This window comes from Ictalurus punctatus, chromosome 28 (assembly GCF_001660625.3).
Source record: "Ictalurus punctatus breed USDA103 chromosome 28, Coco_2.0, whole genome shotgun sequence".
Lineage (NCBI taxonomy): Eukaryota > Metazoa > Chordata > Actinopteri > Siluriformes > Ictaluridae > Ictalurus > Ictalurus punctatus.
Window position 1 is genome coordinate 20,098,911 of NC_030443.2, and position 12,500 is coordinate 20,111,410.

Sequence of the window (12,500 nt, forward strand, 5' to 3'; positions counted from 1 at the left end):
TCAGGTATGCCATATTCAAGCACTAGAACATTTTGTGCGTGCGCAGCACGTGTGGGCAGAACATTCTAAGAGGTAGGTTAAAGTCTCCCACAGAAATATTATCAAAACAAATAGTTTTATTTTTTAATTAACCGAAAGTAAAACAGAACAACAAAAAACAGCAGCAGAAATGCTCAAATATTGCTAATAGCCTCTTTCACATAATGTAATCATTTCAAGCTTACAGTCACGTAGGGGGCTATGGCAGGTAAAGACAGGGGAGGAAGAGGGGGGCAAGGCAGGTAAAGACAGGGGAGGAAGAGGGGGCTGTGGCAGGTAAAGACAGGGGAGGAAGAAGGGGACGGGCCTTCAGAACACTCAAAGTAAAGATGGATAGTGACAGAGAGGCTTGCAGTGGCAGTAGTACACAGGGCTCTGATGAGGTAGAGGACATTTCTCTCCTCCTGAATCCCCAGGGCTAAATGGAGATACAGTAGGTAGCTGTACAGGTCTTCTACCCTGTCTATTTGAACCATTAGCCCCTGGCGTGACTATGGAGGAAAACATGGCCGAACCATATGCAGCGCGGATGAGAGTAGTGTTGGAATGGTGGCTAGCTAATCAGAGGTGTTATGTTATTAGCATAACGTTTAAACAAAATTAGCAAAACGTTTTCACTGCAGTCACTGCACTTGGCTCAAACAAAATACTAAAAAGGCAAAAGTCCAAGAGAGTGAGCAGCAGACCGAGGTAAAGTTGGGTTTATATTGGACATTTAACCCCTAACCCTAAACCTGGAACAAGGAATTGGACCTGTGCTGTAATGTAATGCGTGTATATGTATATAATTTAAGCCACCATGCCCCCGCTACAAATAGATTTTAAAAACTCAATTAAAAAATATTATTTTAATTTTAAAATGATGATTTCAGTTTAAGTATTAGATTTTTAAAAACAGATTTTAAAAACTTAGTTCAGTTTATTTTAGAAATGTGTTTACTGTAGTTAGTATCAATAATAGACTTTATCATATTACATTTGCTTTTACATGTGTAACTTGTACAGTCAAAAATTATTGAATTTATTATTTTTCTTTTCATAAAAAATTTAAAGCAGTTTTTAAAAATCTATTTGCTTAATTAGTGGCAATAATAGATGATCATAGTGCATTTGGTTTGACGTGTCCCTTACAGAGTCAAAGTTATTGAATTTTATTTATTTTTCTTTTCTTTTTTTAAAATGATAAAAATTGAGTGTTTAACATCTTTTCGCTGGAGTTGGCAGCAATAATGAACAATATCATAGTGCACTGGTAACTCCTACAGTCAAAACGTTATTTGAATTTTGAATTCTTAAAAACAACAAAAATATATTCTCACATCAAATCTAAAGAGTCAAAGAATATATATATATATATATCTATATATCTATATCTCTCTCTCTCTCTCTCTCTCTCTCTCTCTCTCTCTCTCTCTCTATATATATATATATATATATATATATATATATATATATATATATATATATATATATAGACAGAGAGAGAGAGAGAGAGAGAGAGAGAGACATTTTATTACAGCACTTCTGTAAGGTTTTGTGTAAAATTGCACTTGCAGTGAGTCTTACATCCCACTCCAGCACTACAATAAGTTAGGTATCCTATGAAGTAGACGATTATAATCTTACACAGTTGCCTGCACTTTTTAGACGGTCCCTTACTGACTACTTTACTGTAAAGCGCTTATGCGTTGCCGAAAGATTTGCTTCCGCGGGCTTTAACGGGAGAAAATTAAAAAATATATTTAGTTGTACTTTGATCTCTGCCACTCCGGAGTAAGACTATACACATTTTGTCCTTTTTGTGAGTTTATTTCTTGGGAAATAGAAGAGAAAGCTCGAATGTGCAGTGAATGTCCAAGATAAACCCAGCTCCACCGCGGTGTCCAGCATCAGGTCACTGACGAAGCAGTTTGTTGACGGTTCCCACGACTAGCAGGGATAACGCTAACCTAATTGTGGAAGGTTTTTTAGAAGTGCTTATGAGGCTAAACCTTGTCAACCTGAATTAAAATAGAGTTAAAGCGGAATTAAATAGAGTTAACAGCCCACGTACAGTCATTCGGGCTCGAGTGGCGCGCGAGCGGGGTTTCTCTAAAATGAATCTCATTTGTATCTCGCAGTGAATTCCTTCTCATCCCCAACATCTCTCTGATGTTTATGAACATTATGTAATGTAATGTGGGTCCACCGCTTACAAACTCCAATCCCGAGCCATTTGTGCGTTTATGGACACGGGAGAGTAGGAGGATACTGACATGACCGATTTGTGGAATATTTTGTCTTGGGTAAGATGTTTTTTTTTCTTGATTATTTTGTGCAGGTAATGTTTGTTGTAAGTACGCTTACTGTATGAAACGTAGCTTTGTTTTTAAAGTGCTTTTAGCAAATGTGTTGTGTAGCTAACTGATGTGAGAACGTGAATTTTCAATCCATAAATGTTTCCCTTTGTACTGAGAATACTCAGTGCTATTAAGTTTGTTATGCTATTACGTCACTGTACCAGTGTGATCAGTTACATAAGCCTAGCTATCAGCTAGATCTGTTGGATCACTGCCCTCTTAGTGTTCTGGGGACCTGCAGATTTACAAATTAAGCACTGATTATATGTGTCTGCGTGTGTGTGTTTACCTTCAATGCTGAAGATCCTCTCAGTGAGCTGGGAGACAATAGAGGTAAGAGAACTGAAACTTGGTGTCTCAAACACATAACGAGGTTCCGTAGCAATCTGTTCCAATTCCTCTCGAGAGTACTCCTTACCCACCTGAGAGGGAGACATGTACATCAGAGCGAGAGAGAGACAGCGAAAGATGGACAGATAGAGAGATAGAGAGATAGAGAGGTGAATCAAAGAGAGAAAGAGAGAGCATGAGAAAGAAATTAGCTTTTTACCCCAATGGCGAATCGGGTGACTCCTTTCATATCGGCCAGCGAGATCACAGAGTTGAAGTTGTCCTTTTCATCATTTGATTTTCCATCAGTGATCACAACCAGCAGCTTCTGAGAGTTGCTTCTCATTCCTACTCTCTCCTGGAACATTTCATCTCTAAAATAACCAAAAATAGAGGGGCGGAAAGAGATTTATGTGAGAAATGGCGAGAGAGAAAGAGGTGTGAGAGAGAAAGAAAGAAGAGAGAGAGAGAGAGCGAGAGAAAGAGGTGAGAGAAAGAGGTGAGAGAGAGAGGTGAGGGTGAGAGAGAGAGGTGAGAGCGAGAGAAAGAGGTGAGAGTGAGAGAAAGAGGTGAGAGAGAGAGGTGAGAGAGAGAGAGAGGTGAGAGAGAGGTGAGAGAGAGGTGAGAGAGGGAGAAAGAGGTGAGAGAGAGAGGTGAGAGAAAGAGGTGTGTGTGTGTATTTACAGTACAACGCGTATGGCTGAAGGTGTGTGTGTGTGTGTGTGTGTATTTATAGTACAAAGTGTCAGGCTGAAGGTGTTTGTGTGTATGTGTATTTATAGTACAAAGCTGAAGGTGTGTGTATGTGTATACTTACAGTACAAAGCGTATGGCTGAAGGTGTGTGTGTGTTCCCTTTACTGTGTGTGATTCCTTTCATCAGACTATCTGCGTTTCGATCTGCAGCAAAATTCTCAAACTGAAACACTGCAGAGACTCGAGTGGAGAACTTTGCTACAGCCACCTAAAACACACACACACACACACACACACACACACACACACACACACACACACACACACACACAATGAAACTCGAGAAAACTTCCACCTAACACACACACACACACACACACATACACACACACACACCTGTGCTCTTGGGTTGGGTATGAATGAGCTGATGACGTCTTTGATGAAACTGATCATTTTTGTGAAATCTTCAGCTGCAATACTCTGAGAGTCATCAAACAGAATCACTGCATCAAGTGGAGGAATCGCATGACATTCTAAAACACACACACACACACAGATGTTTACTACACATAAAACTAACACTAAAAATTAATTATATAATTTAATAATGAATAAAATACAATAGTACAGATACCTTGGAAAACAGGTTTGTGTGAGTGAGTGTGTGCGAGAGAGACATTGAGCTCCACACACACACCATGCAAATAATGAAACCCTTCACACTCCTGCTGCACACGAGGACTACACACCTACAGACACACACACACACACACACACACACACAGACAGACAGAGAACCCTAGAGGTCAAAATATCTCTGATCCCCAAAGTTCTCACCTTATATATCATCAACAGCGGCTCGAAAGTAAAATTTGGCAATTAAAGACAAGGTCTGTGGTTGCAAAGTCTTCAGGATGAAGGAATACACAAATAATGCAAATATACACAGAACAGATAAGAGACAACGGCTTGCCAACAGATGCACTTGTGCCAGCTTAAATCTTCTACACGTGATACAGGAAGTTGAAATCTACATTGTTTAAGTCAAGTGTCAGCACAGATGAAGAAGGGTGAAAGTTCAGAAAGTGAAGGACTAGCGTGAGATAGTTTACAGAGAGCGATTAGAATACATCCCTATAAATCTAAATCTAAGTCTAAATATATAAATAAATATGTATAATGGCACTTTACTTCCGTAAAGCTGCTTTGTGACAACGTCCATTATTAAAAGATAGATAAATAGATTTTAAAAAGCACAATTTAAATAAATAAAAGTGACGATGGAGAAAGTCAGAGCAATTTCAGGAATTTTAAGTACTTTAGAAGTGTGTGTTCACATATTTCAGAGAGAGCTTCTCAGTTTAAAGAAATCTACTGCGTTCTACTTACATGATCAATTAGATTTATCAAAATGAATAAGAGGGGTTAGGAATCATTCAAGGCTTGGTAAAAGTTGACAACATAGAATGTTAATTCTTCAACGTAAACTTGAGATAATGAGATTTTTTTCTGTGTACTAGCAAGTCTAATTCACAATTCTCCATCACCACAACTGTATTTGTAGCGGTCCTGTTAGTCTGGTGCATCCTTTAATAATCCTATTAGTGGATTTTAGTCTCTCACAAATTTCTCTGACACTGACACAACTTTAATGTCAGCTGTTTTTGGTCACAGTGGCACTAAATTGACCACCAGTTATTTTTTCTATTTAGTATTAGTCCTGTGTCAAATGTCCCTGATCATTTTGATCATATTTAGTCAGCCTTATCCTGTTTTTTAGTCAAGTTTTAGTTTACCAAAAGTCTGGGCGTTTTAGTCTTATCTTAGACAAAGAAAACCAGTGGCATTTTAGTCATGGAAAACTGTCAGCGTTTATAGCTAAAATGTGCCATTTTATCCAGTGTAGCCATGTGTGGCACAAATTAACACCTTTCCTTCATAATTGTCTTCCGCATCACGACCCTCTGGCCCTTCACGCTCAGTGTTTTTACCAGCTGGTCCAAAGTAATTAAATATAGTTTTTTTCATCCTGCCTGAATGTCCAACTAAATTTCTCTTCTCTCCCCTTCAAACTCTTCTCTCTCTTTCTTGCCTTTTCTTTGGTTATCAGCAAGAATATGAGTGACAGTCTATGTCAGTGTAATAAAAAGAATGAAAGTGGTACAGTAAAAGCCCATAGTGGCTTGAGAATCTGCATAAATGACAGCTAAAACACTTTACACACATTGCATATCTCTCTACATAACTACTAACCAAGTTTCTATTTGTAATGAACATGTAGGTTAACAGAACTGTGGGTAGAATACTTAACAAGCTATGATAGTGAAAATAAATTAAGATGAATAAGGGTGTTCAGAATAGATTAAACCTGGAGCATTTCAGGTTCGTGCTCCAAGCTTTATCCATATCAGAGTTTCTACTATCGCATCTGTTACACTAACTGTTCCTGTTAAGATCTTCGGCTCGGTTAAGACTCTGTTAAGACTCCGTTAACTTCCCTGAGGTGGTCTGATCAGTCCTGTGAGAGTGCGCACTGATAGAGAAGCGTTCCTATTGGCTGCAGCCTGTAGGTATTACGGCCAATCAGGAAAGTCAACATAGCGCAACCCCACGCAGAATATCGCTGCTGCACTTATGTTTGGAGCTCCAAAAAAATAGGTCTGTAATATTTTGTTTCCTCTTTTACGATGAAAATAGAGATATTTTCACAGTTATTTATCACAGTTTTTGTTAATGAAATTAACACTAACATCATGTGATTTTTGACATCTACAGCACATTCAGGCCAAGCACCTTACAGTGTTTAGCTGGCTTGATTCAAGTCAAATTGTGATTTTTAATGGCTGATCTGAGGTGAAATCATCTACACACACTTACATCCAGTTTATATGGAAAACATTATTTAACTCACCATGGCACGATGTTCAGTACAAGCAAGGGAAAGTCCAAATGCTCCATCTGACTGGACTACAAAGGCAAAGATAGATAGGGACAAAGAGACAGAGAGACCATGGGAAACAAGGAGAAATATATATATAGTGCTGTTCACTGTACATCAGCCAAACACAATAAGTGGAATTGTTCTAGTGAACAAGCGATAAAGGTGCTTTAACATTTCCACTTGTATTTGAAATTATTAGTGATGTTGATCCAAAGTCACACTATTTTCAGTTTCACGGTCTGTGTGTGTACATACATGTGTGAAAAGTGTCTTTTCAATTCTCCATGGTTAAAAATTAAAAATACCATTTCCTTACTGAGTGTGAGAAAAACATTCAGAATTAGGTGCTTTAAAAATTAAAACAAAAAAAGAACATATTTAAGGGCACAGTTCTCTCTCCCACACATACACACACACATACACACTCATGTGGAAAAGAAGAAGTGGAGGCGTTTTTTTCAGATGCATTGCACTGATGAGACACAATCGCTTTTGAGAAACACAACAATGATTTTACAGAGTAACTTTAAATAACACGAGTTCTCCAGGCTGACTGGAAATCGTTTAGAGGGAATTCAATACAATTTTGAGAAATGGATTCAGAGTGTGTGTGTGTGTGTGTGTGTGTGTGTGTGTGTGTGTGTGTGAGAGAGAGAGAGAGAGAGAGAGAGAAAATCAAAAACAGTGGTTGCAGTCTGTGTTTCTGTGATACCGAATGTGTGATACTTAGTGTGCAATATTTAGTGTATAATACTAAGCATGAAATACACTCAGTATAAAAGAGAGTGTGCAATACTGAGTGTGTGCGACAGAGTGTGCAATACTGAGTGTGTGAGAGAGAGTGTGCGATATTGTGTGTGTGATACTGAGTGTGATACTGCAGTTTCTTACCTTCAATAGGGAGCTTAACACACTGCCCTTCTTGATACACACACCTGTACACACTACCTGTGCCATTGTTATAGAGAGGATCTGTTACTAACACACTACAAAGAAAAAGAGGGAGAATTTAGAAATCTCCAAAGTGTGATGTGTTATGTTGAAATCATGTGTGTTCCTTATTACTTGTTCTAAATATATTATTACTGTAAATATGTGATAAATCCACACTGAAATCCTGGCCTTTATATCCTGAATTTTTTGTACTGACCATGTATTAAACTCATATTTGTTTAAATTATAGCTCATGAAAATTCAGAAGTTATTTTTGCTGGGAAAATTAAATTTCAATCACAAACACATTTTACACATAAAATATCCAAAAGATAATAATGAACATAATATTTGTTATATATTGCTAATGACTTTATATTGCTGAAATGAAGTACACAGTAATGTATATTAAAATGTTAGAATCGTGCTCACCTGCCAGATCCAAAGTGACAAACACGGTAACCAAATGCTGAAGGGTCACTTAGAGCTTTAAAAATTCTGGGTTGTTCAGTGTTGAGGTTAAAACCAACAACAGATGGAACAACTAAAATAAAAGTAAAGGATTATATAAAGTCAGTACATTATTACTTTTATTTTTAGTTTCCTAAGTCAGGAAAGACAGGCTAACATAGTTTATACCACTTCCTGGAATTATTCACAATGGTGACATTCGGTTTTAACAGAAAATTCACAGACAGGGCTGAAAGCTAAGGTAAAAAAAAAAGAATACACTGATATTAATTGTTATATACAATGTCAAATGTAAAACACTTACTCAGGAGCAGCGCATTGTAAACATGCCACAAATTGACATGACGATTGTTTAACAGTCTTAATTTCTCCATCACTTATTGAAAAACAGAATTGTGAGAAAATCCAAGCATTACATACAGATTTAAAAATAAATGAAGATTAAAATGATCCACAAATGGCTGAAACTCTTCAAACAAACATGCGGTCGAATATGTGAGGCTGTATGAAAGTGTAGCAACAGAGAGCGAGAGAGAGAGAGAGAGAGAGAGAGAGAGAGAGAGAGAGAAATGAGTATGTGGGCACATACATGTGTGGGAAAATAAAAGAGAAATGAAGTTCTGAAAATGTAGATGTGCAGTAACTCAACCGCAGCAATCTAGAACGACCCTCATTGGCCTTCGTTTGTCACTGAGACAGAGAGAGAGACAGAAAGAGTTTCTGTTATGTTTTTTGTTATCTTTTAAATTCAATACATCTCTGAAAACCACAGTTTCATATACTATTAGATTTTTCTGAAAGCAACACTAACAAAACTATTAACCATTTGTTATTTATTTTATATTTTGCTTACAGTTGATTTTGTGCAAACTGAATAATATTCTCAGTACTACACTTTTGTGAATTATAATTACCTAAAATTAGTCATATATACAGTACATTTTTCTTATTATGTTGTGCAAAAGTTTCAAATTTTTTTGTACAACCAAAAAATTTCCAACTGTCAACAGACATGGCTCTTCTTGTGGAATTTGTTATCAAAGTTTTTCATGTGTTAAAAGGCAACTTACGTCTCTGTGTTTGTTTTAGGTTTTTTTTCTTTCTTTATTCATGCCCCAGGTTTTTTGATGGATGGCCAATCAAGGTCATTACAGGGCAAGCGCTGCATCATTAAGGTGAGTAAATAGTGACCCCTGCTGTTTAAACCTATGGCTGGCTAATTTCCTAACCCTAAGTCCCATGCTTGCAAGCACAAAAACATGCTTGGCTCTCTTTTTTGTTTTTGTTTTATTGAAGCACAGGTCTTTAAAGATCCTATTCCCATTCGATTCAGGTGACTTAATTCACTGCATTAGGGCTTGTGGAGTATTTGCTGATGCTCAGTTAATGTTTCGTTGGGAGAGAGTGTTATGGACCAGATCCATTCAGAGACAATCTCTGCCAAGTGTGATTCAAGTTTTATTGCTCATATATAGCAATGTAAATGAAAGATTGTTTGGTCGTCAGTACAGCTGCATCAACAGCTCGTTTCTCAGAGCGGTCAAAGTTGTTTTTTGTTTGTTTTGTTTTGTTTTTTAAAAGAAATAATAATAATAATAATAATAATAATAATAATAATAATAATAATAATAATGCACGTCAGTCTGGACTCCTTTAGCTGCCATAGAATATAAAGAGTAATCAATGTGTGTAACTACAAAGTTTGGATATATTAATAAAGTTTAATCTAATATGTATAACCAACATTTAGAATTATTACTTAGAAGCATAATCTAAATCCATAGTGTACTTGTTGATCAGGTTATATTCTAAGAGTGTATTGAATTAGATGAATTCTGTGTCTTAGTTAAAAACAATTATAGTTCAGTATCAGCCTGTACCTTTTGGCACAGAAGGCATAATCTAAAACTATAAAACACTTTCTAACAAGTGACATTCTAAGTGTGTAAATTAAGAACCTTGTGTTTTGTCTAAAGCAGCTTTACTCTGGCGATAAATTAGCAATTAGACATTCACCAGAACTGTGTTTCCAACCAAAGCCCTTTAGGCTTACAAATCAGTGTCAAAATAAAATATATGACTTCCAGGAGGAAGGGTACCAGGCTGGCACTACAGCCAGAAAATAATTAAGGTACGAGGGTGAATTGATAATACATGTGCCATAAATTTAAGATAACATAGAGACAAGAATAAACAATTGGCAAAGAACTTTTATCTGTTTTTAAAAGAAAAGGCAAAACCCTGCCTAAGATTAGTATGTGGAGAAAGGTATAAGAAGGGCTGTATGTGTTTGCATTTTTCAGACTTACTGCAGACTGTCTCACTTTATTGTTTCAATACTGTTTAATTACTTTTTGACATCTACTAACCCTCTGTCTCTGAAGTTTTTGGTTAGGTTGGAAAGATTGTTCGCCACGACACTGCCTGGCATCCTTTTTAGGGAATTCATATAATTGTTTACTTCTAGAAAGGTCACAGACTTTTAGATAACAGGATCTTACATTTTAACTTTTTTACATTTAACTTACATTTTTTTATTTCATGAGGCACATTAACTGCAAAATCAAAAATATTTTTTTTTAGATGTTATGAAACACTTGAATGTAAAATCTGGGATAGAAATGCATAAACAGTGGCCCTTCAGAGGTTTCTGTTTTACTTCTTAACTCTATTATGTGTGTGAGAGAATTATCTAGAGGTGGACCGATAGTGGATTTTACCCATACCGATAACTAAGCTGGGCAGTACCTGGCGAAAACTGATTAGTTAATTGAACACTCAAAGTAAAATATTGCTGAACTTTATTACAAAAATAAACAGTACTGACTGTACCAAGAAAATGTACTGTAATTTTTAAAATTAAATGAATGTATAATAGTAATATATATAAACTGTTAATAAATATTAAACTAAATAAAATATATACATCCAAATGGAACCAAAAGGTAACACTCCAAATAACAAATAATAATGGAGACATTCAAAATGAATAAAAAAAGAAACACTTCAAATAACACAACAAACTTTGCCAGTTTTTATTTGGCCTCTAGAGGCCACTCTCATACTGTATAATGACATCAGACCCTCCTCCATGACTCGAAAAGCAGACACAACCAGGAACTACTGTGTGGATTTTGAAATCAGTTATTGGTGCTGATTAATCGCCAAAAATGATCAATCAGTCGACTTATCGTTCTGATTAATACTTTCTTACATACATGTGGTCAGATAGTTTTGTTGTTTTTGATCTGTATCAACAGCCACGGCAGAGATGAAGGAGATCTTCACCAAGGCACGGAATGGAGAGTACAGACTTCTTAAAGTTTAACAAGTTGTTATTGTTGCTTTTGTAGTTTGTTGTTGATGATAATAAGATGAAGAGGAAAAAGAATACTAACACTCCTGTCTCTGTGCATGATGATGTAGCACTAAATGGCTATAAAAGGTACTTGGGGTCCCAGGCTGCTCCACTCCCACTGACTGCTGCTGAGGAGGAACTGAGGCAAATCGAACTCAATGAGGTACCACTGCATGACATGTAGTAAGACCTAGAGGCACATGACTTAATTTTGTTGGCCTAAAATAAATCAAGCCATCGGTTACACTGTACTAATAGGTTCAAATAAAATAAGAACACCAGTTATATTGATTCAACTTTATGATTTCTACAGGTTACAGACACACTTTACTGAGTAAACGTTGTCCTTCAAAAACGGTGGCTGGGAGTGATCATGTGACCATTGATTTTGCACTGCATGTTGAACAGATCGCTCGCTGGTATAGATCTAGCAGATGGTCCCATCTGTCTTCATATCTCCAGTGCCCTCATGTTATAGCTATGGCAACCAGCGGTGATGCTCATACTCATAGCATGTTTCGTTGTTTGTTTCGCATGCCTGAAAATACATGCAGGCAGCTGTGGAATTATTGGAACCCCTGGTAAAGATGTGAATGATCATGAAAAGGTTTAAGAAAAAAAAAACTATATCAATGTATTTTTATCAAAAGCACATATCACTTTTAAAAAAACCATCATGTAAGTTATTTTCACCAAAGGGCCCCCAGGGGACCCTACGCACACAGGAACCCCTAGGCCCGACGGTGCAGCTCCCTGCTGGGGCTCACTACAGGCCCCATGGCGCAGCTCCGTGCTGGGGCCCATTATAGTGCTGGGACCACTAAGGCCCCATGGAACGCTCTGGATTTAATCATTCCCAAGGGTCCGAACATCTCAAAGGTTGCGGTAACTGATGTTGCTCTCTCTGATCATTCCTGTGTTTTCTTTGAGAGCACTATCTCCATGCTTACTAAAGTTCGAACAGAGGTAATCACAATATGACAAATCACTGAAAACATCAGTGAAATATTTAAACAGGCTTTCTCTTCCACACTCACTCGCCCTCTCATGGGCCTCAGTAAATGAGCTTGTAGATAATTTCAATTCTAAAATTACTAATGTTATTGACACCATTGCATCCATTAAGGTGAAGGTGGTCTCTGGTAAGAAAAGCTCTCCATGGAGAAATGACACACTGGTAAGAACCGCAAAGAGAGAGTGTCGGAAAGCTGAACGCAGGTTCCAAAAAACAAATCTCCAGATTCACTATGACATCTATAAAGAGAGACTTCTAATTTATAATTTAGAACTGAGAAATGCAAGGTGGTCCTTCTTCTCTAGCATCATTTCCAAAAACAATAATAATCAAGCACCTTGTTTGCTACTGTCGACAGGCTAACCAACCCTCCTGTGTC

The 12,500-nt window shown here is 37.1% G+C and overlaps 1 protein-coding gene and 1 long non-coding RNA gene across 5 annotated transcripts in view; one reads left to right on the forward strand and one right to left on the reverse strand.

The window, feature by feature from the left end:
• LOC108260137 (integrin alpha-X) overlaps nucleotides 1-8,332 on the reverse strand; it is a 22,587-nt gene extending 14,255 nt beyond the window's left edge. The window contains exons 1-9 of one of the 3 annotated variants that reach the window (XM_053677304.1): nucleotides 8,053-8,332; nucleotides 7,710-7,821; nucleotides 7,236-7,330; nucleotides 6,315-6,370; nucleotides 4,038-4,152; nucleotides 3,800-3,936; nucleotides 3,526-3,671; nucleotides 2,929-3,082; nucleotides 2,668-2,800 (exon numbers count right to left, since the gene is read on the reverse strand). In XM_053677304.1, coding sequence (XP_053533279.1) covers nucleotides 2,668-2,800; nucleotides 2,929-3,082; nucleotides 3,526-3,671; nucleotides 3,800-3,936; nucleotides 4,038-4,152; nucleotides 6,315-6,370; nucleotides 7,236-7,330; nucleotides 7,710-7,821; nucleotides 8,053-8,122 — 1,018 coding nt within the window. In that variant the 5' untranslated portion in view covers nucleotides 8,123-8,332. Of the gene's footprint in view, nucleotides 1-2,667; nucleotides 2,801-2,928; nucleotides 3,083-3,525; nucleotides 3,672-3,799; nucleotides 3,937-4,037; nucleotides 4,153-6,314; nucleotides 6,371-7,235; nucleotides 7,331-7,709; nucleotides 7,822-8,052 lie in introns of those variants that run through there. The other 2 variants (XM_053677303.1, XM_053677305.1) reach the window with 2 other exon arrangements.
• LOC128629385 (uncharacterized) overlaps nucleotides 1,527-12,500 on the forward strand; it is a 12,624-nt gene continuing 1,650 nt past the window's right edge. The window contains exons 1-3 of one of the 2 annotated variants that reach the window (XR_008393751.1): nucleotides 1,527-2,324; nucleotides 8,838-8,923; nucleotides 11,009-11,269. This is a non-coding gene — a long non-coding RNA (uncharacterized LOC128629385). The remainder of the gene's footprint in view (nucleotides 2,325-8,837; nucleotides 8,924-11,008; nucleotides 11,270-12,500) is intronic. The other variant, XR_008393750.1, reaches the window with a different exon arrangement.